Raw genomic sequence first — 27,092 nt, 5'->3', positions numbered from 1 at the left:
TTTAGACAATACACGTTTAACAAAGACTCTAACATTGCCAGTTTTTAAAAAAGTTCTTGTCAATTTGTATTTTTGCCACATTCATGGTAAATGCACTGAGACCACATTATGTGTTATGCAGTGACGTCATGTGCATATTATTAGGCTTCTTCCTCAACATGTGGGGGTCATCTCTATTAGAAAGCAGGTTTTAAAGCTCATCTGCTATGGCCTTACTTATCTAACCCGGAGGCTCCTACCACTCCTTTGACACGGCATACGATCACTTCCCTCCTTCTCCCCTGCTAGCATCACTCCCCTCCACGCTGTTCTCAAAACCCCAGCGTTGTTATCCGCATCGGTCTGTTCGTGCCGAGCTGAGTCGAAGGAGGTGGGGTGTAGCCGCGGGTCGTGGGCTGGCAAACGTGTACGTGCGAACCGAGCAGAACCGTCAACAACAACTGACATCTACAACCGAGTGGCATTGAAGTCACGACAAGGAAGCTTAATCAAGGAACACCTCGCTGCGAACACATTGATCCACTATCGGTTTTTCTTTTTTACTCATTGTGTTTTTTGTTTTCTTTTTTTTTTCACTCCCTTCCACTCGGAGTCAGCTACCTTGGTCCCCGTTAACTGCAACCGCCACCATCACAGGCGGGGGCTGAGTGATGAAGTCGCCCTTCAGCAGTGCCGGTCAGCGTTACAGCGGGTTTTGACACTCATCAGTCTCGCACTTCTTTTTTGGTTCGACTTTTTTTTTTTTGAACACTTTCAAGTACAGGGCGTGTGAAGAACTCCCCAGAAGAACATTCTCGGGCTGAGAGATTTTCTGGTGAGTGAGTGGTCCTCCTAGTCCAGTCGGACGTTAGCAGCTAACGTTGAGTGGAACGTTCCTAATTTGGCAGCAAGCATTGATGCTTTCCAGTTCAGACCCTGTCAAGCGTGTATTAGTTTATCATATTATCGCGTTATATCGTCACAAAGACTTTCGGGTTGAATGTTCGAATGTGTCGGAATCAACCGTGAGCTTCCAATATTGCGTCACTGTTGAATTCCTTTTGGACCGTAACTGTTAAGTAACGCTATGTCATTTGTAGCTAAGGATACCGTTAGCCTGTAACGCTACTAGCTAGCGAGGCTACGCCCAGTGGTCTCTCGTGCTGTCATAGGAAAATCACATCAGTTTATGATAAAACATCAGCGTATCATGGTTAAGATAACGCCGTTCGAATCCATTTAAGTTGGCATCATCAGTAGCCAAAGGTCAACTGACCCAGTGATGTTCCATCCCCGGAACAATCGCACCTTTTTTTTTTTGTTGCTACTGGTAGTGGTTACTGTACATACACACAGAAACAATAGTTATAATTCACAGACGCTACATTATACGCCAGACAGTGGTGACCCTTGTGAAAACGCATGGTGGGGCAAGAGTAGGTCTTTCTCTGTGTTTCCGTCAACACTGGAAGCATTGTGTGTGCTGTCAACACTTATCCTGAGTGGTTATAGTTGGCTGCAGCGTTCTGTTCAGGTTGTATGCATTCATATACCTTTTTTTTTGGCATATCAATTTTTTTCTTGGAAAAAAAAATATAAAATGTACTTTGTGTAGATAATATGGGAACTGATGTAGTTATTGTTCAAACATGTAGCTCTGATGTTTCCAGATCTGCACTGGACCCAATATAAATGTCCCAGTATCTGTAATGAACACTTTTTACCATCCACCCTACTGTATTTAACTGAGGATATTTGGATATAACCTTGATGCAGTCTCTCTATGGAGGACAGCACTGAAATGTCAAGTTTGTTGAACTTTTGTTGCACTGACCTCTGACAGATAACCACTGACAACTGTGTACACGTGTATTTACTTTGTGTTGAAAAGGGGGAAGAATGAACTAGTTGATGCGTGATTTCTGCAAATTCTTAGATTCCTGCAGTTCTTATCATAATCAAGCACCTTTCAAAACAGGTAAACATCTGACTTCATCTGAGGCTACAGATGGACACTTTACATGACTGAATGTTTTCCTTTATGTGGGGCAAGGGGTGTAAAAACCTTATTTTGAAAGTACTGGAGGAGATCACCATTGTTTGGAGTGCAATCACCGGCACATATCCAATTTTAACATCTGCTCTTATAGACACATTAAAGTTGACATTATAATGCATACCAATCCATCATCTACTGCTTGTGCTGTCAAAGAAGCATCTTGGATCCGCTTGCACATTTTCAAGACTTTTAAACTGACTCTGTCAGTTTTATTGTCTGACTGTGGATTTTAGGTGGAATTATTCAAAATAAGAGGCTGCTGTGCTGTGTAATAATTACCTCTGCTTTCGACCAGTTGCTGCACAGCTGGTACTTACCTGCATCAAATTCATTTGGGAAGCACATGCTTACTTTGAAATAGCAGGTTAGAAATCAAACAGTGAACTCTGCCTTCCCTGGGAGAAATCTCCTGAACACCATGTGTCCCTAAAAGCCTATGCCAATTACTGAAGATAAGTTTCTTGCAACACTAGAGTTAAGATATATCATTAAGATTTTAAATGTATTACTACTTTTGGTTAAAAATGTTATCCATTCTGAGTGCAGGTGAAGGTTTCGGAGCTGAAGGGAAAGCAGGCAAAAGTCAAGACATACTCTTGTAGCACATTTAAACCAACAAATATCATATTAAATATTAAGTAGTTGTATGCCACTGAGATGTTTGCCTGTCACAGTGACCTTGACCACCAAAATCTTTTCAGTTCGTCTCCGAGTCCCATGGGATGTTTTTTTGGACAAATTTTGACAAATTATTTCAAGGCTTTCTTTTAGATATAGAATTAGCCAGAGTGCGCTGGACGTATGGACAACCTGAGAATGTAATGCCTCCAGCCCACGGTTGCTGTCACCAGCATGGAGGCATAACAACATAAGCTGGCCTAAGGGCTTCACAGACATGCAAAATGGACAGAACAGATTAATGTCAGGACATGGATTATTCATCCACGTAGCAAACGGGGAAAAGTTAATTCTATAACTGCATAGAATTAGAAATGTTGAAAAGCCAGGCTTTAGAGGTGAACCTTGAGCTGTGCTTTGATCGGTGACAGGACAGTTGAGATGGCCTAGTTTGTTCCACAGACTTGGGTGTGCACATACAAGTTATCAGGCACTTAATAAAGACAGTTAAGCTTTTTTTTTGTCATCCAGTAACCTCATCTCTAGTACTACCTATAGCAAAGGTAGAAGCCACAAAGCTGTATTCTTCTTGTGACACCACTATCCCGATTAGATAATCGTATTAGAACAAATTATCTCACAATGCAAGGCAGTAGTGACAGCTACAGTGCAGCAGATTTAGTTTAAGTTTCCACCTGTGCATTCAGAGAAACTCCTACATTCTGCTGTTATTTACTGCTGAGAGTCAGCCTTTGGTCGCTGTTAAACCGCATCTTTGTAGGGTGAGTGCATGTGGAGCTGAGTAGAGACGTGATAGATGAGTTGAATAACATCTTGTTTCTTTGCTACAAGTGCAATAAATTCTTCCCAACAAGACTAATCTGTGAAAAACCCTAACTAGAACAATTTAGTCAGAAAATCTATAGAAGTCCCGTCAAATTTTTTTGGTGAAGATTACTGGGAAGGACATGACAAGGATGCTAGAAGGTCTTTTCTTCTCATCTCCTCTCCTCTTGTGACTCGCCTGCCTTCAAAACCCGCAGCACCACAATGGAAACATCTGGAAACATGCACAGTGGCACAACAGTTGTAGTAGATCGACCAGGAAGCGGGCTGCATGCCACCATACATCAAATCCTTATCGATATTTCAACATCGGATACTAATCTGATCATCAATGTCTGTGTGAGTACAGTCGAGCACAACGTGTGCATCAATGTTGATCAATTAGCTTCCACTGTCCGTGTTAACCTGACACGAGCAGTTTTTTTTATACTTTTTACTGCTGTTACCCTTCATTTTGTTCCACTGCTCATATAGTTGTTTTTCTTGGTCTCAAGCACAAGACACGTGGCAGGGGTTTAAACACATTTTTTTCTCAATGAATTAATGGTACTTGTGTATTACCTGAGTTGAAAAGGGGTTCACGAATACACATTCAAAGACAATGTATTGTTTCAGATTTTGTTAAAGTTGAACTTGACACCTGTTCAGTTTTGTCTGGGTTATACTATTTCTTCATTTCCTCCAGGTCAGGAGAAGATAACCCCAAGAACTGATATGATTCATCTTGAGTTCAGGTTGTTTTCATCTCTCATCTTGACCTACTCACTCTCACATGACCACAGATTTTATTTATAGGGACTGTGACACTGCACTTCGCAGACCAAGTGTCCTGTTTCACTTGAGAGGATAGTTGTGACAAGACACTGCATGGGATTGAGCATGTCGCAACCATCTTGTTCAATGATTTGCTTTGAAAAGTTGAATATTAGACATCATTTAAACTGTGTTATGTCAACAAACTGTCCACAAAAATACATTTAAATTGGAAATGGGAGTAATAGTAACACTGTCAAATGGGGACAGCAATAAGTAAGCAAGCCCTTCCAGAAAAACGTGGCACTTGATATGGGGAGATGAGAGTACTGAGAGACAGCTGTGTGTGTCAGTTCCTCTTGTTTGTGTCAGCTTGTATTACTATCGGTGTCCACTGAGGAATGATGGCGTTGGGGGGTGGGAGAGGGAGAGCAAAACAGCAAATATAGAAAGGGTCATAACAGCCTTTTTGGTTTTGGTCCTATTTAGATGAGTGTAGTCTGTTGCCTCTCCATGTATTATCTCCATTTTAGTGAGGTGGAGGCACTTGAGAACACATCTCTAGGTCAAATATAGCATTGAGTGGATTAAGTGTGTGGCAAAGGAACACAGATGTTTATCAATGAATTACATCAGGGATGTGACACATTTATTTAATTTGTCTAATGTATTAAAACACAACATTTATAACATATCAAAATGTAGAATCTTGTGATTATTCAATTTCTGTTGGTATTCATTCATCCTTTACTCATGGCGATGATAAACTCAATGAAAATGGGCCTAATTCATGAAATGAACTTACAGTATGCACAAATTTGATTCTTAGACTCAGTATGATGTGTTCATACTTCCATTTGCTCTTACAGACAGGAAGCAAAGCCTGATGGCTGTTTGTGTACCTCTACATGTAAATCTTTGCAAGCCTGAATGATTGCATTTATAAAAAGGTGCAAAGCAGTTGTCATGAGGAAGGAGTTGCAAATAGGCGTCAGACTTTGGTTCCTGTCTGTCAATTGTGGGCTTGAAAAATCCTGAGAAAACATGCAAAACTAAAAAAATAGGCCTTTGTGTCTTGATGAGTTGTGTGTTATGTTTTGAGTGTTGTTGGGATTAACCTTGTCGGCTTGTGCTGTAGTTGTTTTTTTTTTATTTTCAGGTATTTCACCTCATTGTAATTTTATTTTTATTTTTCTATTGGCTTTATTGCCTTTCTTTATTTTTTTTTTTTTTAATTTTTGAGCTTTTGTTTTCTTTGGAGCACTGTGTGAATTGTATCTCTGTGAAAGGCGCGATACAAAATCAACTAGATTTGTGAATCAGGCCCAATGATCCTAGAGATTTCAAGAGCTTATTCAAAGGATTGTTATCAGGGCAGATCCATATAATTAATAATTCTCAAATTTATGATATCACATAAAATTTCACAAATCATCGTCTGATCGTTTCATCTTTGAACTGTGGTTGTCTGCAGGCTTACAGTGCTCCGATTGTACATTGATTTTAGCTCAACAGCAAATCAAGACACAAAATTTAAAAATAAAAAAGGCAGATTCACAACATTTCATTGTAGTGTTGGGTGCTATGATGATAAATTTTGTCCAGTAGTTGACCATTTTACATACTTTTTGTCCAGTATCCCCAGTGACTTTGTCACCGTAGAAACACAGTTTCTGGTAGATTTTGTGAATTTTGGCATCCACTTGGTACTGCTAGGGCTCTTGTGACAATACACAACCACCATGGCCAGTGGGCTTGTTCACTCTGCTAACATTTGTGTCCGAGGGGACATTTGTAACCGACTTCATGTTTGTCTCACAAAGGTCATTTCTAGGTCATGCAATTTAAGAAAAATGAAAGAATAATGTGTGCGAGCTGTAGACTGTCACCACACTGCACTGCTCTCACTGTTGAGTTCTGTCTTCTCCATCATCCAAATCACTTTTTTTTCTGTAAATTTGTGCTGAATGGCTGAATAAATGGGGGGGGGGGCATTAGATGTAAGTTACCTTTGGCTGAATATACTAGCCCCTCTTGTCAGAAAGCCTCATCGCCAGTAACAGTCCTCTCTAAAAGGATGTCATTTCAGATATATATGTGTTGACGTTGCCCTCCCCCACTCACGTTGCAGAAAATTTCATCCATAGTAGGTTCAGTAATCCAGTATCACATCAATGTGGGCTTTTCACTTCAACAACCAGGACATTTTGAGGAGTTCTTTGCTCTGCCTCTGAGGCCCCGGTGTTTGTTGCTGCCCTTTGGCATATTAGGTTTCAGATGTGCAAATCTCTTGGCTGGCCATGGCTCCTAGTGGAAATTTCCACTTCTCATTCAGACGGCATCTTGTGAATGTAGTGTTTTGGGCAGACCCCAAGAAAATGTTGAGTAGAGCTGAGTTTATTTTTTTTCTTCATACATAGTATTTATGACAATTTGATGAAATGTAAAAAAAAAAAAGAGAGAGAGAGAGAGAGAAACTTGGGAAACGTGAAAATGTTTTTTTGTAATGTACGTCATGTTCTCTTTTCTTTAGAAACCTCCAGTGGTAGCATTTCCTTGAAGCTGACTCTACTGACATGTTTGAAATCTCATGGGTTCATAGGTCATCATTTGTGTGTGTGATTTGTTTACGAATGGTTGACTATGAACAAGGTTGAATGAGGTCTATTGAAGGTCGTGTTCATAGAGTTGATTAAAAGTTATAACACTGATGATGGATCGGTTACATAAGAGTTAGATAAAGGAAAAGGATTTGTCCCAGCAGATGCTTTAAGAATGAGCTTAGGTTGTTTGGCTAAAACCCTGAAGATTGCATCATCTTTTTTGCTGCAATAATTTAAAGCTGTTTGTTAGATTGATTACTTAATGATTTGAATAAGTTGATTTCTTTTATATTTATATTAAATATGCTGTTTTTACATTTCGTTCTACTTCACACTTTCCTGACCCACTGTCAGGGTCAGGTTAAGTTTTAAGGAAGTTTGTATATTCTCTTTTGACACAGCCTAAGTCAGACGGAAACTCATTTCTTCCACAAATAAGGAAGGAAGTGAATCATTGGCATTCTGATGACTCTTGATGCATCTCTGGCTATAGTGTGGGTTAATAAATACTCTTGATGTGCTAAGCAGTAAAATTCCAACAGAGCAGTTTTTATCTTCTGAGGAAATCTCTTGTTTTCATCATGTGGGACACAGCAGCTCATTGGAGATGAATCAAATTTCAGGGGGAAATTAAAACATACGGTCAGCGGCAATCCCTCCTGGCATAATCACAATCTAGTTTGTGTGTTATTCTAGTTGGGTTTATTTACAGGAAGTTAATTTGAGAAGCACAAACGTGAAGTAGAGCACACAAATATTTTCTCCCACTGTTTATGCTCAGTAGCATCCTGAGCACACTGCAAGGATTTCTTTATTAATCATTTGGCCACTTCACACGGGTGGTGATAGTACATTACTCCTGCCATTTGTTTCTCTGACTGTCATGATTACGCAAAAACTACCTGGCTTATTTTCATGGAACTTGGTGTCTTGTTCCTGCCGAGTGCACTTCTAGTTCTGTATGCCATCAGACCGCAGGAAACACTGTATGACTGTGAAGAGTGATTTGCCCACTCCTTTCCATTTGTATGAATGTGATGTGCTATGCATACTGCATAGTCTTGTTCCTGATTATGTAACAGTGAGGCCACGTGAAAATGTCTGAGTGGGAGAGGCAGGTGGGGATAAAAATGGTGGGATGAGGATAGTTGATGTGAGTCACATCTGCCAGATGCTGTGTGATCTTGATTCTGATCCAAAAAAATCTGTTGTTACAATAAGATTGCAGTTAAACTTGTGTACATCACTCCTTCCACTGAGTTGCATTAAAAACAATGCTACCTCTTTTACATGCAGAATTTTACCCAGTTATATCAGTAAAGTTTTCAACTTTGGCTTCCTTAGTGGGCCCATCAGTTTCATAGAAGGGCAGCAAGGTATTTTTAGATTTACAGGAAGCTATTTACCAGCAATGACCATCAAGGAGGGAGTTCGAAAAGTGCTTAGCCTGAATTCTGGTAAGTCTTGTGATAGCACATGTTCACTTTTAAAACAATCTGACTGAAATCTTGGAAACCAACCTGACATAAAGCTGTACAGTGGACAAATGTACCTACATTTATGGCTGGGTGTCGCTTTTCACGCAGCAGCCAAGTAAAGTTCCTGCTTTGAATTAGCTTTTAATGCAAGCTGTTGCTGCACATCTGGTCACAACACAGCTCCCAATATTAGGGACTTTCTGAACAAATGTTACTGACATTGGAGATGTTCCACAGAAGACGATTAACAGACGGACCTGGCAAGCGGGAGGAGCACCTCTTTCCTCTGTTCAGCTAGTAGCAGCGACGCAGATCAGAATTTCCTCATGGCTGAAATGTGCTGTGTTTGACTGTCTGCAACTGTGTTACATGAGCCTAACGACAATTTGCTGAACTGGAGCACCTGCAGTGAGCACGGTCGTCACGTGACACACTGGTGTGGCAGGTCTATTTTTCTTCTCTCGCTGCACAATGACCTGGTCCTCTAAGCATTTAAAATGACAAAATCCCCATAGAAACAGTTGTTTGTGCTGAGGGGTAACCAGAACAAACATAACCAGTGTAGTTGCTAAAACTTTGCTGTGCTCATCTCTAACAGATAGATAGATAGATAGAGAGAACATTATTGATCCTGCAACAGGGAAATTTTTGTCTTACCACAGCACAATTACAAGAAAGAAAAGAGAAAAAAAAGTTAAATGTCTTTAATGTCATTCATGTGTCAGTCCGCACAGTACCCGACCAGACCTGAGTGAGCTATGCGTTAGTAAAATATTCTGTCGTGGATTTAAAATCTGACTTCGCAGTGCAGAGAGGCAGCTTGCCAGTAAATCTCATTAATATTCAGTTTTAATGGGATGCGTTTCGTTCCCTATTGCATACTTGAGACCCACACTAATGGCTCTGTCAGTCTGGTTGTTAACATCATACATACATTGCTGTTTATTACATTGTTACATTCAATCTACAAGTCTCGAATAAGACCAGTTTTCCAAATGTAGTGCCTGTTGTGGTGAGTGATGGTCATATCATATGTTTTGCATCCTTGTCATACTAACCAATCATTCTTCATAGTCTGTACAAAAATATTTGAACTTTTAATGCTTCTCCACTCATGCGAGTTTTGTCTCTTATTTTTGTCCATATTGATATTTGATATTTTTTGCTACTGTTAGCACTAGGAGAAGTGTATTGTTCAGTGGCTAAATTCTCAATTCTTATCAGTAATTATTTGTTATTTTGAAACTGGCCATTGCGGACAGTTGGGTGACGAACCCCAATCATTGATGATGTGACTACATATTTTTTGTTGTATGTGAGTTGTTTACTGCAAAGGTGTTAGATTTCAAGACGACTTGATTCACCTGAAATCATCTACCTCAGCAGATCTTGATACTTGCTGACTTATAGAGTGAAGTTACAGCCTCATACTGCAGATTAGAAAATCTTCAAAATCTGTCCTATAGTCCAGCCTGCACTGGTAATGCCTGACATATCTGAAATTACATTCTACCACCTTCTAAACTGTAACCCCGATGACCCACACTTCTCGGTGCACTCACAAGTCACAAGTTGACTCTCCTGTGTTGCACGTTGTGGCAGTCCAGCTGCCAAAGGTTGGGAATGATTTACAGCTCAGCAACTGCACTTGATGCATATGCAGTACATGATCCGGTCATCCTGTGGGGTCATGACCAACACAAAGTTATAGAGCTGTGCAATATATCGACCCTTTTTAGATACATCCATATTTTGTCAAACAGGATATAAGATGCAATGATTGACCAATTCCCCTTGGAATGGGGTATTTGTTATGCTACCAAACAGTAGCGATGGATCTGTACCAGATGATTATTAAGATGGTTTAAGGTAAGATGGAAGCTGGTAGCATTTATTATGAGCAGTTCCTACTGTTTTAATGATAATTGGAGGACTTACGAGGATCATAAACTAGCTTTTTTCTGTCTATCCTTTGAAATTTAAAGTATTTCCATAAAATCATGATTTGCAGTTTGTATGTACGTTGTTGTGCAGGAAGGCAGGATTGAATTGGGAATAGCTTTATTGCCATTGGCCGAAAAAGAGATTTTGGATCCTTTCCTTATATTACTTAATGCTGTACTCCATATCAGGATTGTCTGCCACCAGTGGAGTTCACAGGAGGAGGCTTTCAGCTCTGGGCATAAATTAAATCTGTTAACAAAAAAAAGAAAAAGTGAAATAATTATATGATATCCAAGGAGTTATCAGTTGCTGATAAACAGAATGTGTCTGAGACAGGAAGCTGTAGCGGATAGCGAAAAAACTGAAGTCTGTCAATGAATTTACTATAATAAAGTATTTGAGAGGGTGGAATAATTTTTCAATATTCTATGTTACATCCACATAGTATTGCATGATAAATGTTTACTTTGTGAATATGAGGCCATTTTTGTCCAGTCCCCCTTTTAGAGCTTGTGTTCTTTTATCTATTGTGTCGCATAGGTTGTCATTGCGTCGGTCTAAAATCTCCCCAGTGGTGTATAATTGAAAAAAGCTTGTTGCTCTGCAGCATGTTTAACCTGATAAGCAGAGTGAGGTTGTTATGGCTCTGTTTAGAGAGAGATGCCAAAAGCCGTCAGAGTGAAGCAGTGCTTGTGTTTGGCATGGAGCCTTTATGAATGGGGCAAGGAGAGGTCATGATAGAAAGAAGAAAACAAGTGACAAGCCACTGACGAGGCTGGCAAAAAGTCATTTCTCCAAGGCCTTTGCTTTTTCTATGTCTATACAGAAGTTTCTGGTCTGGAGCATGAAGGCACCACTTGGGTAAGTGTATTTTGATGTGTATCTCTTTAGACTACCATATCACGATGTGGTTGTCTGTTGTCTCAGAGGTTAGGTACCCGACACCTCTGGGTTATCCTTGATTTTTAATCAAACTATCCACAGAAAAGTCTACCTCTAATTAACCATAAAGGAGTAAGTGCTTGGCTTTATTTTTCCAATAAATTGGAAGCTCAATTTATTGGGAATTTTGTCATGTGTTAGAAATTACAAATGTCCTTAGTCCTTAGAATATTGCCATGAAACAAGAACGGTACGTTTTTCTTGTGTACTTCAAAAATGTTGGCTCTAGTTGAGCAGGGAGTTGTTGTACCAACTGTGTTCAAAGGGACACACAGAGAAGCTGGAGCCTGTAGGACTGAGGAATGAAGGCCAATGAATGTCAATGAATATTTCAGTTACGAGAGAATACATCAGCAGCCTAGACAAGTGAAATGAATGCCTCTTCCTGTTAGAAAAGTGGATTTGTCTGTTGTTTATTTACAAAAACAATTCTATTTTGACCTGGTAATATTTGTCCAATCCGAGGATGGTAGCACCGAGCAAACTGACCTAGTTTCAAGCCATGTGTCATCTTCGGCCAGAATGCTTCACCTAATCAGTGTTGCTCAAGTAATTTGACCACAGCGATGTCGAGAGTATCACTGGCCAGTTTACAGACAGGGACAGGGGGAGGTGTTGATTGGGTACTCCTTATTGGTCCAGTATAGGCTCTTGTAATAGTTGCTGTTGTAGGATGTTACAACCATCTGTAGTGGTAATTCTCTTTGGCCCGCAGCCCCAGTGACTTCACATTAATGAGTTGCCTGCACACTAAAAGTATTATCGAAGGCTTTGGATGATCAGCAATTAAGATCATGCTTACATTCCAGTGTGCATACTGAGACATTATACAGTATTGTGTATATCACTTGCCTACTTTATGAATTTATTTGGCAGTTGTCGGCTTACTCCACTGATGCTAGCAAATTTGCACCTTGTTTGCAACTCCCTTTAATCAGAAGCCAGAAGGAAGTGTGTCATAAAGTGAAATATCCTGTTCACTAACCAGATACCCCAAGGCTTTGTTTCACAATGAAATAAACAACCAAAGACTAAGATTATTATTTCAAGTAAATGCTAGGACACCAGGAGCCCATCCGGAACAATCTTTCTACCCAACATGAGCTTAATTCCATGAATGCCCACTCAGCACACACATGCCACCAGTTCTCAACTGAGCAGAACATCTGTCAGTCTTTCTTCATTCAGGGGATATACACTGAGAGCAATGCTAATGCTCTCTTTTTGCAAGAATGCCATGATCACGTTCACTCCTGGAAGCCACCCAGTCCATCCACAGAGGTCAGGATAAGGGCCTTGCTGTAGAGCAATGGTAATTACACTAACAGGGTAGGCAAGCATGGCTTCATGTGGATTTTTCCATTCAGGTTTATCCCTCCAATCCTTAGGGTTGAACAGGTGACCCTCTGGTCACAAGGTTGCTTTATCTTTGGGCCACCCCTGCCTTCTATATTGCAATAACATTACCATAAGGCTTTTCACTGAATCTGTGTAGGTGTATTTTTCCACAATGACAGCTGATATATATTGGACCACAGAGGCATTTGTCACACAGATTGCCTCCACGGAGGAGGCTCCACTGTAATCAGAACCACTGGGTCCACATTACAGATCTTGAGTTTTTGTTTTGTTTTAGCAGTTGCTTTTGTTAATGTGATTAAAATGGTATCAAATAATGATACGAGACTTTATCACATTATTTTGTTCTTCATCTAGAAGCTCCAGAAAAATATGTTCTACTCTCTGATCTTGGCTTGATTTTGTTTTGAGGGACACAGCACTGGGTTCTACGGAAATGCTATTCTTGTCCTCTCCTCTCTGTGTAACTGTAGACGTGTCTGGTCATGCCCCTCTAGTATATTGAGTAAGAGCACTTGACCAATAAATTCTTGTTGTTCCTGCTCTTTATGACTACTTTGTGCAGAGGTTTTTTTTGTTTTTTTTTTCAGTGTGCTTACAAAATGTTTGCAGATAAATTGTGACAGTGATTTCTTTTCTAAGTGTAACAAGATACTGTGTTAGCAACACATCATTTATTTTTGAAAGCCGCGTACTAGCTTGTGTTTTCCTTTTAGAAAGAAAAAAAAAGCATGTGAAACCAAAAATATTTCTCAGAGCAGTGTGTGCCCAGACTAGAAAAGGGCAAATGTAACATATAACACAGGTGAATGCCACATATTTCTCAATGCAGTCAGTGAAACAATGGCTTATTAGAGATATTTTCTGATTCTGGTAAACAAAAGAGGCAATGCTGTTTGGTTATGAAAGAGCAACGGTTTTGTAGCTCAAACTGAACATCGCCTGTTATATATTCATCTTGCTTCCAGCTAGCTTTGACATCCAGAACAATATGCAAAGCATAACATAAGAAGAATTTTCAGCATCCTATAATGTTACAGTTTGTTGTTTTTGTGCGTTTCTTTTTTTTACATTTTATCCTGCTATTACCCTGTTGTCTGTTTTCAGTGTAGATTTGCAGTTTGGGGCATTTGGCCAACGTAAGCAAAGGTGAGAGCAGCAGGGCTTCCTGTGGCTTGTAAATCAGCTATGCAGGCATGACCATTGGCTCTGCGGGTAAGAGAGGGAGAGGACGAGGATGCACTTGGAATGTAAATTCGGGCCAGTGAATATTTCTTGGGATCCCACTGTAGCATTCTATTTTTGAATCATTCCAATGTTTTAGTGTCTGTGTTTCTATCAATCCTGATGCTCACTGACCTGGTTTGAACCTTGATCAGAGAGCAGGTTTGTCTCTTAATAGCATATCATAGTTGTTGCGGGGTGATGTGGCCCAAAAATGATATTGTGATGTGTGTTGATCATATCAAGATGTACAATGTATATCTAAATGTTTTAAAATATCCCCTACAGCATTGGAGAAATGCTGGATTTAAGATTTTGATGCAAATCATAATACAGAAAAGGAAAAAATCAAAATGAAGTTTAAAAAAGAAACCTGCTGGTTATGCCACAACACTGATAGTACTACACTGTATGAGAGTGAAGTTATTGAATATTTTAAAGTATGTTGGAAAGAAGCCTACCTCAAATCAAGTGTTGTATTATAACCAACTGTAGACCCCTGATGTATTAATTGACTGGAGGATGTCTCCTTTGAAAATAAGGTTGTAGCTTGTTACACCCATAACAGCTGGAAAGACGAGCAGTTATGTGTATTCACATACACACAAGCAAAACACACACCCCCACCAGACACTCTCAGAGGTGGTGTTGATCTTTTTTTAGACATTCAAATCAGCAAAGCTTTGAGTGCCACTCTGTCCTGGTTCAGTTACACCTACCAAAAAAATCCACTGTCATAAATCAGAAATCATACTGTAGATAGTTTGTGTCAACCTGAGGCATGATTTAGGTGATAAAGGCTCAAAGTGAATGAAAGATTCAACTGAAAATGAAAACCACATCCTCATACATGCTCATCTATAAATAATGATAATGAAAGTAAAACTATTCTAAAAAAAAACAAAAACAACAACCCTTCAATTCCACAATATGTTTCATTATTAGGCATGTTCTTCTTTCTGCCTTCAGTCTGATCCAGTGTGTAGAAACACTCATATCTTTCTTGTCAATTGTTTCCATCCAGAATATCCATGAGCTCCGATTTCCCGCACTACAGTTTCAGGATGCCAAATATAGGGTTCCAGAACCTTCCCCTTAATATCTACATTGTCGTGTTTGGGACAGCAATCTTTGTCTTCATCCTCAGCCTCCTCTTCTGCTGCTACTTAATAAGGTAAGCTCAACACATCATTTGCCTACAAGTAGTATTTTCCCTGTATTTGATGTTATTTTGCTGTGAGAGTTTGTGAGGAACAGAGCTTTCTGGCTTTCTGAGTGGAACAAATAACATCATTGTTTTACAACAGCAATAGATTTAAATGGACATACAACTCTCCACAAGGCACAGTGATGGAAAAACCAAACTATCTATGATGTCTTAATAAGTGACACATTTATGAGGCTCTTACTTCCATCCCGTCCAAGTTAGAAACTAAAAACTCCACAAATACTGCAGCATTTGTATTAACTTCAGGATATGCAAATAATTAAATCCTACGTAACCTTCTATTTCCACATTGAAAGTTAAAATGAACTTCACTTCAGCAAGTCATATGTGTTTGTTTAAAGAAAGGTTTTGTGCAGTCTAAATTGGAAAATACAGCTTTTTATGTAACTATATAGCATTAAATCATATGTAAACTATGATTCTTTTGTAGTATTGTGAGAGCCAATTATTATTTATTAGATTAAACTGTCCTTAAGCTACATTGTTGTTTATTGCAGGTCACTTTGGCTCAAGTTATGTGTATTTATGTTGTTGAAATTTATTTCTTGTCTTGTTCATTATGTCCAGTTAACTGAATTGACACTGACATTTCGTTGCTGCTCAATTTAAATGTTTTTTTTTTTCCCCTTTTAGAAATGTATGTTTTTTGTTTTGTTTTTTGTTTTGTTTTTTGTAAGAAGTTGTGTATCAAAAGGGCAAAATATTTCAACAGCACAGTTGGGAGAAGGTAGCTACATTACTAAATCGGTTACTTTGATCATATGATTTGAAAGAGGAAAAAAATGTGACAGTGTATCGATCATGGCACTCAGCTTCAAAGTGTCGTAATCCTTTTTCTTCCCCTGAAATACCACTCAACTATTGTTAACATTCTTATCATATTACTGCAGTTTTTTCATCTGCTTTTGATGATTTAAATGTCTGGCTTTTACACAGTAAGCTTGTATTATAAATCTGCAATGTCTCACATATTAAAGGTTTAGATTGTCACTGTTGGTCAAGTCAGATTGTTCAGCTGAAGTTGAGCAAATGTAAGGCTTACCCTGTGATATCCTGCAGTATCTTGCAGGGCAAATGGTAAGTAGGTAAAGTACGCCTGTGTTCTCTTTAATGCCTAAGTTAAGAGCTGCATTTAGACTTTGGTGCAGTACCATGATTCAACACTGAAATGTTAAGATCGCAAATTTGGAAGTCACCGTAGGCTAAAAGAAGAGCATTTCTGCTCCACTGAAGGTGTGTAAAGATGCAGTCTCCCTAAACTTATGTGTTGCACTGTAACCCAGACAATGACAGCTACAGCTACATTTCAGGGACTTTCCTTTTGTTGTTATTATCAGCTCTGCTATGGCCTCCAAGTGGAATTGTGGACAGTCTTAGGACTTTATTGGTTTTGGCTTCAATGATTGTTTTTTTGTTTGTTTGTTCTTTTTTGCAGTTTTATTAGACATGCTCCTGAAGAATTAAGCTTGTACTTTTAGGTGCAATTCAAAGTGTGTACAAATAGGAACTAGAAGCAGGACTTCACACTTGCCGCAGAGGGCACTGCTGCTGTCTATGCTAGCATGGCCACTGCATCATGCTAGGCTACCTCAAAGCTTGTTCTTCTTGATTGCATCTTAGCAGTCATGACGGGGAATGAAAAGGAAATGTGTAACAGCGGACTCAGCCTAAGGCTAGAATTTTTTCAAGCCATACTGTACCTCAGCAAAAATGTAGTAGATTGTTTTGTTTATGTGCTTTTGATTGCCAGTTGCATCCAGTTTAAAACCCAAATGATCTGAAATAGGTGATTGGGTTCTTTTTCTTGACCGGCTCTTCCATGCACACACTTGTGCAAATTTGTCAGCAATGGATGGTTGTGGAGCTGAAAATGGCCAGGTTAGAAAGTCCCATAATTTCTGTGTATGAAACATCATTGCTTATGTTTACATCATCAGGTAAATGAAGGGGCCAAATAAATTGAGTTAGCTTTCATTTCAATATTGTTGGTTAATGTCAGATATTGGACTAAAATATAACTCAGAATCCCTGTTGGCCAATGAATATTTGGTGGGCTGACGTACCACAAGGCGTGCAGAGAATTTAATATGCGTAGCCCTATAATGACACATTTGATTTTCACTGACGTCTGTCAAAATGTGTAAGTAATAAGAGGGCCGAGGTTGGCACGTGGTGCAGTGGTCAGCACTGTCGCCTCACAGCAAGAAGGTTCTAGGTTCGAGACCTGGCTCGAGCACGGGATCTTTCTGTGTGGAGTCTCCATGTTCTCCCTGTGCCTGTGTGGGTTCTCTCCAGGTACTCCGGCTTCCTCCCACAGTCCAAAGACATCAAGAGGGGACAAGGTTAATTGGATACTCTAAATTGACTGTAGGTGTGAATGTGAGTGTGAATGGTTGTCTGTCTATATGTGTTGGCCCTGTGATGGACTGGTGACCTGTCCAGGGTGAACCCTGCCTCTCGCCTGAAGGCAGCTGCGATAGGCTCCAGCCCCCCCGTGACCCTTAACAGGATAAGAGGTAGAAAATGGATGGATGGATGGATAAAAGGGTAGACTTTTTCTTGCCAGTTTTCCCAGGTTGTCACTTTTATTACTGTATTTATGGGCCATTGAGCAACCCCCATCAAACACTCACTGACCTTGTCCCCTACCCTTGGGAGTCTCTGCACCTTTACCTGCTGACCTCTTTCAAAATGTCAGTTTCTCTCCTAGACTGTGCTGCTTGTTTTACAGATCCCTCTCACTCTGCTGCGAGAGGTTAAGGTTACTTATAATGGAGGTAAATCTTACAAACCTATGAATTTCTCTCACCTCTCTTGCTCATTCCTCCCTCTTTTCTACGTATTTTTATTTTCATTTGATTCTTTTCTTCTACAGTGCTCTCCCTGTTCTCTCCTTACCACTGCACTGTTTTATTTTTGCTCGGTCACAAAAACAATCTTTATTAAGAGTTAAACGAAGAGGAAGTAAGTCAATTCAGAGAGGAACCTTTAAAAGCTTTACCACCTCTCCTTTTAACCTGGAGTTTTCCCCAGCATTTCTAGAGTGACTCAACAACCAACTGTAGTGTTTTTAAAGTCGAACCAATGTATGCAGTTGTAAGTTTATATTTTAATTACAGTTCACTGCTGGTTGTTACAAGGCTTTTGGATTTATAAGAATAATGTTTCCTTATATTATCACCTTCTTAAAATAATTGCCTTAGTCATTTTTTGATAATTTTGTTGTTGTTGTTGTTGTTGCTTAAATTAACTCCTTGTGATGTTTTTCTCCAGTTTTTTGTGTTTTCTGAAAAACTTGAAAAATGACTCGGGCAATTATTTGAAGAAGGCGACGACATGTAACTCTGCTTACTGTTGCATCACGAACCCATAATTAAACAAAGTTTATTTAAGGTATATTTTCACTTATGCTGTTCTAGGTTAATCCAGATACATTTATCCGGCCAGTTGTCTTCATTATTTTTCGGCATGCCTGAAGCAGAGTCCTCTCCTCCCACAAAACACATGCAGTCCAGCAGTGCAAACAGTTTTAGCTCACGAGTCTGCACTGTTCCCCTGCTATTGTTTGTGAGACATAATGTAGCACCAGTATTATCTGTATATATTGCCTGACTGCTATTTTATTTGGCTCCATGGTCATACAATGAAATTAAGTGATGTCATACAGCAAATATTTGATAAGGAAATGACATTTAAGTGTGTTGTTTTCATTTCTTCTTCCAGGATGTTTGATTATTTCATGCTGCGTTGGATTGATTGTCACATACTAATGGAAAAGATGCTTTGTCTTTACGTTTCCCCAGGTTACGGCATCAAGCGCACAAAGAGCTCTATGCATACAAACAAGTAAGCACTCTAATTAAACGCATTCACACACATCAAAAATTTGGCTGTACACATTTTGAGAAAGCAAATGTTATTACCTCAATCAAGGGAGAAATGTGATCACTGCCGTTAGTTTGTGTGCAGCATAGCATAACATGAGCACAGTAGATCTTACTGTTGTCAGTAATCGTTGCAAACAAATCGTTATCATAATCAGCATATTAAATTTTGGAATTCATCTGGATCTGGATTTGATGCCGTTGTATGGTTGAGGTTCCTAAGGTTGCTCCCCCTGTACTGCATGGTTCCTGTGGTTGTGTTCCTGATGGCTTTGTGGTTGGGGGAACCACTTTGAATCATGTTTATCTTTTTATCTCTTGATGCTCGAACTTCATGCCATAAACTATGGCTTTAATGAGATTTTGATGTCAAACAGCAGTTGAACAGAGAGTGCACACCTCCACTGAGGAGAATATTGCTAATAGCCGTGTACTGCCAGAGGCTGAGAATAGATTTCAGGATTCAGGATCATCCAGTTAGTTGATCCAGATCGCCTTCAGGAGTTGCTAACAAATAGCTAACATGCAAACAGACACCCTCCAGTGATGACATCACCTCCCTATTAGAGGTAGTTTCGCATTTTCAGCACTTTTAAAAAAACAACAACTGATAATTCTGATAAGAGGTTGCTATAAATGTGATTTTAAAAAAATGTATACAGTTTTATTTTTAGCTGGAGTTTTTATTCCATGAAGGGCCTTTTATTTCTAGGGGAAACTGTTCTCTATTAGCACATTGTTGCAGGGTATTCACCAGTGACTTATCTCTCCTTGTCTCTGCTTATTCCTCTCAGGTCATTCAGAAGGAAAAAGTCAAAGAGCTAAATTTGCATGAGGTAAGCACCCATCTTTTTTGTTTAGTATTATCAGTTGATAACACTTCTTTCTATCTGTCTATTCTCTATAGCTATCTGGTTTGCAGGACATTCTGTAACGTAACCTGTAACAATTACATACTGTGCTGCTATCTTCGCTAATCTGGGATACATCAGTCACTGCCAAGTCAAGGGGACTATAGAGGGTCTAACAATACCATCCCAGAGCCAAAAGAAAGAAAACTTCTGAACATGCTAAGGCACATGATGTTGTTTTAGCTTTCTGTGAATCTTTCGTTTGCCTTCGTCTCTGTAAGTGTTGTTTGTCTTTCTTCAATTAAGCAAAAATTTATCCAAGCACATCACATCGGTCTGACACACTGCCATGTGAAAAGAAGCATCTTGCCGTCATGTCATTAGTGTCATCCCTGTAATTATCTCATGATGATTCATGTCAGCTCGACTTTAGCGGAAAATTACACACTGCAGGTCACATCAGTCAAGCAGCATCAGTGGTTCAATATTAGTCCCAGCCAAGGTTGCTGTGGTGCAAATAAAATGTTATCAATAGCATTTCATGTACATGTGTGACATGGCACTTACCTAAACATCCCCAGCCTTGGTATTTCCCACTGTCACAACAAGCTTCAGGCTCTTGTTATTCTCAGACTCTGAGTGGAAGCATCAGAGGGTGTCATGTGAGTCAAGTCAGTGACAGAAAAAACAAACTATATATTTTTTTAGGATCATAATGCGCTTACATACTCACAAGCCTGGGTGGATGACCTACTTTGGAAGGCTACAGTTTAAACCTGCAGAAGCGATAGGCTCAGCCTCAGCATCTTAATAGGATAGCTAGAACAATAGTAACACAAGGGGATCGATTTACTGTACTGTTTGAGTTTGTATGATGGTGTACCTTTACAAGTTGTCTTGGATTACTGTTCTTTTCAGTATAACTGATCGGCCCCCAAGCACGATTTTAAGCATGTATGTAAGAAACATCCTGATGTATAGAATGAATGTCATAAAATATGGCATTAAAGAACTGTAAATAAATGGTAATGCTATTATGAAGGAAATCACATGGGAATAGGATTGTTTGAGCCTATGAACAAATATTCAAACGTAGAATGGAGGACAAATCTACTGATCCTGTTTGCTTGATAACAGTGTTTCCAATTTATGCACATGAATAATACAGTTTGCGCTCACAATCTGTGTGTGAGATTGGCCCCCTGTTACAAAGTCATCTACTGGGGCTGTTTTCCTATAGTGGTTATTTTTCAAAAGGATGAGGGACACGACTGAATTTGTCTTAGGTTAGCAGCTTCTTGTCAGACTGAAAGATACTCAGAACTGAAGCAGTTTTTTTTTTGGCTGGTTGCAGTCCATGTTAGGGAAGAGATGGAATGATTTTTATGTATATACTATACAAAATATGATCTTGAGAATTTCACTTCATCAGACAAGATATTTTGAGTAGGGACATCATTTCAGAAAAAGATCAGAAGGATGCTGATTTATTATTTCACTCTATATAATGTGAAATATTGTAATGTGGGTGAATGCTGCCGTGGCCTTTTCTTGTCCTAAAATCTGAAAGTTTAGATGATCACAATTTCACATAGACCTTGATATTATGTTATTTAGTATGGTAAGCATCATTATTATACAGTGTCATTGCACCGTCCAAAAACTATTTGTTTGAAGTAATCTTATATATCGCATTCTGAGTTTACTGCAACCATCGGTCTCATTTTGAAAATGAAAGTAGTTCAGTATTGTCTGTGTTTTTGCCATTAGAGCAGATAAAACACCAGGCATATCATTAGGAAATGGTCGCCCACCCGTACCATTAGATGACATTAGTGCCATCCATCCATCTTCTTCCGCTTGTTCCTATTAAGGGTCGCGGGGGGGCTGGAGCCTATCCCAGCAGCTACGTGCAAGAGGCAGGGTTCACCCTGGACAGGTCCCCAGTCCATCACAGGGCCAACACATAGAGACAGACAACCATTCACACTCAACAGTCACACCTACAGTCAATTTAGAGTATCAATCAGTCTCGTCCCCTCTTGATGTCTTTGGACTGTGGGAGGAAGCTGGAGTACCAGAGAGAACCCACACAGGAACAGGGAGAACATGGAGACTCACACAGAAAGATTCCGTGTCCGAGCCAGGACTCGAACCTGGACCCTTCTTGCTGTGAGGCCACAGTTCTAACCACTGCACCACCGCGCAGCCTATTTTAGATATTTGTCTTTAGATTTGGTGAAAGTTTTGTTAAAGTGTTTAAACAGACATCTAGGAAACTTTCTACTCATTAGTCTCCAGAACTGTGCTGAATGAAAAGGAATTATCAGAATGTATTTTGCAATGGTGGCAGGTGATTTACCTCACCTGCAGGTCGTGTTTCATTTATGTTCTTTAGGCCAAAAATATTTTTGGAAATACATAAATGGAAGCAAATAGATGCAGATCTTTAACTTGTTTTCAACACATGGAAAGTAGTAAGAATGTAGAGGATCTCCAGGTATATTCATGTTTTGGTCCATGTGCCTGTTAAGGGTTTCTTGACTTTGATGGGACAAAAGTCTTTCAGTGTATAAATATGAATAGGAATTACTATTTGTGTTGTTTTTCTCCTGAAGCACTAGGCCAGTGTTATACTGTCAGAGTAGACAAAGGTCCCTGTTGCAGGGTTGCCTGGGCGGCTCTGTGTTTTTGTTTCCAGCTGTTCCGCTCTGTGAATCATGAATTTCTGATGCAATCGACTGGCTTGGATGTGAATGCTGGAAAAAGTGTTTTATACATTTAAAACAACAATCAGTCCTGATAAACACAGCTCTATCGTACACAAGTGGAACGCAGACCCTGAAAAATATAAAGTGCTGCAGTATATGCACCAGGAAAATGTTCCCTGGCGACAGTGATACAAGTGTTCAAATCAGACTGTCTTGGAATGTGGAAAGCCAGTCATATACATACTGTGTAGCAGCTTCTCAGTATATGTCCGATCTGTCCAGGTTAATGTCATGATGCAATGAAGAAATTAAATGTGCAAATCCCCATTATCCTGCTGTTACAATCAATATTGGGGAAAAAATAGCAGGTAATTGTTACATAAACAAACACCTACTTTATGAGTCCAGTGGGGCTTCATTCATAAAGTCTTATACCCTATAGGGTTTTTTTTAACCCTCAGTTTTGTCTTACAGACCAGAAGCCATTTGTATCTCCTTGCCCCTGGCACTTTTTGTGCACCTCTTGGAACACTAAATCAGTCAGGCTTTGCTTCCTTTTGAAACGATGGCTAACAAAATGTCAGTGTGTATGAACAAAATTGTGCATAAGGACATTATCGTCAATGGAGGTCCGGTGTTGCAAACATTCTCTCTTAATCTGGAAGGAGAGAGTTTCACAACTCAATAAATAAACAAGTCTTTATGGTTTTCCCCTGTGTACGTATCTTCTTCCTGAGGAGCACGTCACACCCAGCCACAACAATTTGCAGACGTGTGCAACCCCTGTTGTACACGTCTGAACAAACAGTTCCAACCAATCATTCAAGATTGCTTCACTGCCCTAGCAAAAGACTGTAGCTCAGGCCACGGCGCTGTGTAAACACCACCTTAACCTGTTGAGTCGATTGTGACAGAGCCACTGAGATCATAGAGTCCAATCGAATGCCGTGAACTGGAAATCCCTGACCAGTCTGTCTCCTTGAGAATCTTTCAGTCACCATAATTCTTGAAAACAAAAATGTTCTATCACTGTGACCTTTCGTGTTTGTTTTTTCTGTTGAAAACAAAACGTTGCCACTCAAATTCCACCTCCAGCCACAAACTGAACATTTGCCCAGTCTGAGGACACATTTTTTTTGCACATTAGCCATATTTGTCATTTTCCATTCGGCCTTTGCTGTGTGGACAGTTTGTTTCCAGCTCATTATTGTATTCACCAACACCACCGAAGAACAAACAACCAATAAATAGTTGTCTCATGTTTCGTTTCAGAAAGTGTCTCTGTACTGTCTTTCAGATATGCGCAGTGTGCTTGGAGGAGTTCAAACAGAAAGACGAACTGGGGATTTGTCCATGCAAACATGCCTTTCATCGGAAGTAAGTATGAGAATTGACATATTAACATCAGGGACATGTGAATCTCTACAGATTTCTCTAACAAAGAGGTCATTTTTCATAAAACCTTTCCTGCTCTCAGGCTCAGCAACATACTGTTAGTGGATATAAACCATAGAAGTAAAAAGAAGTGTGTCAGACTACAAAAGTTAATGATTAGATTTTTTTGTACATACTCCAACTACCGATGGACTGCTTGAGCCAACTTCATTCCACCAACCCCCCACCCCCACCCCCCCGACTGACCATTTCAACTGAGTTGTTTATATCAGCACGACACCTCCCTTGGCCTAGTTTTTTTCTCCCCCTGTTCCTGCAAGAGTGGTCACAACTGACTGGACTTCCAGTATAAACACTCCCTCCAGTGTGTGTGCGTGCGCGCGTGTGTACACATGTGAAACCATGCTGTTTTACAGAGAAAAACATTCCCAATTACCACAACAAATTTTCTGTCAGAAACAAATTTAGAATTAATAAATGGAAGACATCAGGCTTCAGTCATACACACACACATGGACATGGGGTGTTCACCCATGTCCATGTGTGTGTCACATATACAGCACTGATTTATTGCTTGTCCAGATGTGTTGGAAATATCAAATTGTTACTTTCTCAAATCTGTGTTTTCATGTGTTTTTCTGTACCAAGTAAATGTGAATATCATAAATTTGTTTTTATACAGATAATATACAAATAGTTATCCATCATATCAGTTATAGAATATTGGAACACTGGATATCTGCGATGTGTAATTGCAGAATTGATCAAACTTGTTCTAAAGAAACTTGATGTGTGAGTTGAGCATACTAACTGTAGCTGCAGCGTATCCTCTTCTTAACCTTGTTATCATGTACATTTGAATATGGTTCCTTCAGAGAACAGAGACTGGTCTGTTTGGATTCTTTTATTCACAATGCCTTCCTTTGTAGTCAAGTTTCAGTGATGGGAAAACTAAACATGCAAAGAAAATCTAAATAAACTGGCAGCATAAAAACAAACCAATTTTGCCCTCCATCTATATAACAGCTTGACAGACACTAGATTGTTTTTAGGCTAAAATAAACAGCGACTTTATTAAGAAATCCTCAAATGCTCCCTCCTACCGTAGCTGGGGCCCTGCTGGAGCCTTTATGTGAGTCCTAGGTTGGGGTGAAATGCATGAAGTCTTAGAAGATTCTTACTTTCTCATCTTCTCTTTGGAAGATCGTCTACACTGGTTCAAAATTACCATAGACTTTCATTGTCTTGTTACATTTTTGCTGACATGTCGGAATGACATTTGACTGTAAGTTAATAACGATAAAGATTTCATTTAATGCCTCTCAGGTTCAGCCGTTACCAAACGTTTGAAATGGATTTATGATTATGTTCTGTATTTTCAATTGAGCACAGGAATAAATGCTTGATACAGTTAAACACTATACTATATTATAAAGCTTCCGATTCGTCGCTGACAATTCTACCACCCAAGCCTGGTACAGTTGAACTGTTGTAGTCTGAACCCTTTGGATACTTTACTTGAGGACAGAAGAAATATCACTGTTTTTCTGAAATAATACAGATTTTTATGAAAAAAAGATATGAATTGTTTTTTTGATCAAATAGCTTCGATATTTACATTTTGGGAGATTGAGTGGTCAAGAGAACATTTGGCTATCTAGTTTGGACTGTTAGGTGCAACTGCTACCTTGGATGATCTTAGCTCGTGCGTTATTATATTCCACGTTTTGTTTGCTTGTCTTTTAATGAAATGTGTTAACGATTAATTCCAAAAAAAGGAGCATTTTGTCCACGAAAAAAAATTATTAATTCAGAAAACGGGGTGAAAAATCTTTTTAATTATTATGTCCTGCTGTATCTCCCACTTCTTTGCCTTACCTCCCTCTGCTCCTTCCTTCTCCCAGGTGCCTCATTAAGTGGTTGGAGGTGAGGAAAGTGTGTCCCCTCTGCAACATGCCGGTCTTGCAGCTGGCCCAGCAGGCCGGCAGCACGGACCCCCCTGTGCCAATACAGCAGCCTCTGCCTGGCATCGAGAATCTGGTGTAGCAGACTCCACCCCTCTCTTGCAGTACACAACGGACACACACAAACACCCGACTCAGCACTCAGACTCCTCACCTGTACAGGTACCACGGTGGTGGGAGTCTGTTGAGATAGAGGAGTTACCTTCGCAGATCCTCACAGAAACTGTGAATTTGCCGCCATCGTCACCTCTCTTACCATTGCAGAGGGATTTCCCGATTTACCCGAGACTGAAAAAACTGTCGTCATGTTTTTGTTTTCGTGGACGATGAAGAAGAGTTGCTGTAGAAGTTTCTTTCTCAGCCTGAGATGCGGTTTTATCACAACCAAAGCACTTTTCTGGGGACACCAGCTAAAGACCAGGAGGAAAAGAAAAAAAAACAACAAAACAAAACACAAAAGCCAAGAACTTACAATACTCTAAGTCTAATTTTTCTTTAACAAGCACTTTATGAGAATTCAACCCTTAATTGCTTGGTAGCAAGGTATGTTTTATATCTTTAACTATAATTTCCATGTTTAGTACAGAGCCACATGGGTTTTCATTTTTAGGTAGTAAGCATAGATTTTTAATCAGTAACCTATCTTAAAGGGACAACAAACACTTAGATTAGAAATTTGGATAGTGCTTCTTGTTGTAATTGCACACACACACACACACACACACACACACACACACACACTCACAAACTAGAAATTAAGCGAAAAGCTCAACTCTGAAACTTGATGTTTAACTAAATGTGAATAGTTTGAATGTGATGAAACTGAATTTTACACAAACAGCAACAAACTTCATTTGAAGCATCAACCATTTGTCGTTCTTATAATATGACTGTTGTTAATATCCTTTTTTATGACTGTCAATACAGAAAAGTGATCCGGTGAACAAACTCTATTTTTGACTAAAGGGTAACATCCTCTGGATGAGTGCTGTTTTATTTAATTATATTTAAATGAAAAAAAAATCCACAATTCTCATAAAAGATAGATTAAAAGTTTCTATTTCAAATACTGTAATGATTAAAAACAGTATTAGAGATAACTGTGTGCTTTATACAAAAGGAAAAAAAAATGTTTTACAGAACAAACATTGGTAATGAGTAAATATTAAACAAAGATTTATAAAATGACTAAAAGGTTCCAGTTTTATTTTTCTCTGTTACTTCATCATTGTATGTAATTGAGGCCAAGCTGTG

General features: G+C 39.4%; 1 protein-coding gene across 6 annotated transcripts; it reads left to right on the top strand.

Moving 5' to 3' along the window:
* Positions 1 to 208: 208 nt before the first annotated feature.
* Positions 209 to 26,579, top strand: rnf24 (ring finger protein 24). 6 transcript variants are annotated; one of them, XM_086211620.1, is made up of 7 exons: positions 209 to 814; positions 4,188 to 4,236; positions 14,830 to 14,979; positions 18,837 to 18,879; positions 19,712 to 19,753; positions 23,777 to 23,856; positions 25,779 to 26,579. In XM_086211620.1, exons 2-7 carry the CDS (start codon positions 4,217 to 4,219, stop codon positions 25,918 to 25,920), a joined length of 477 nt encoding a protein of 158 aa, XP_086067746.1. In that variant the 5' UTR covers positions 209 to 814; positions 4,188 to 4,216; the 3' UTR covers positions 25,921 to 26,579. The 6 variants fall into 6 exon arrangements, with proteins under 6 accessions (XP_086067746.1, XP_086067749.1, XP_086067747.1 ...); XM_086211621.1 differs by lacking the exon at positions 209 to 814 and adding an exon at positions 3,700 to 3,841; XM_086211623.1 differs by lacking the exon at positions 4,188 to 4,236 and having other exon boundaries at positions 219 to 814.
* The last annotated feature ends 513 nt before the right edge of the window (positions 26,580 to 27,092 follow it).

The sequence above is a fragment of the Aulostomus chinensis genome, chromosome 8 (assembly GCF_037954235.1).
Source record: "Aulostomus chinensis isolate RoL2024-O1b breed Wild chromosome 8, RoL_Achi_v1.0, whole genome shotgun sequence".
Lineage (NCBI taxonomy): Eukaryota > Metazoa > Chordata > Actinopteri > Syngnathiformes > Aulostomidae > Aulostomus > Aulostomus chinensis.
Note: the sequence above shows the minus strand (reverse complement) of the source record. Positions and strands in the feature narration are given on the sequence as shown.

What these genes read in the sequence shown, in the direction of transcription:
- rnf24 (XM_086211619.1), top strand. Translation starts at nt 11,095, where the DNA reads ATGTCTATACAGAAGTTTCTGGTCTGGAGCATGAAGGCACCACTTGG. An exon ending in AGCATGAAGGCACCACTTGG is followed by an intron (nt 11,142 to 14,829) that starts GTAAGTGTATTT and finishes GTTTCCATCCAG; the next exon opens with AATATCCATGAGCTCCGATT. An exon ending in TTCTGCTGCTACTTAATAAG is followed by an intron (nt 14,980 to 18,836) that starts GTAAGCTCAACA and finishes ACGTTTCCCCAG; the next exon opens with GTTACGGCATCAAGCGCACA.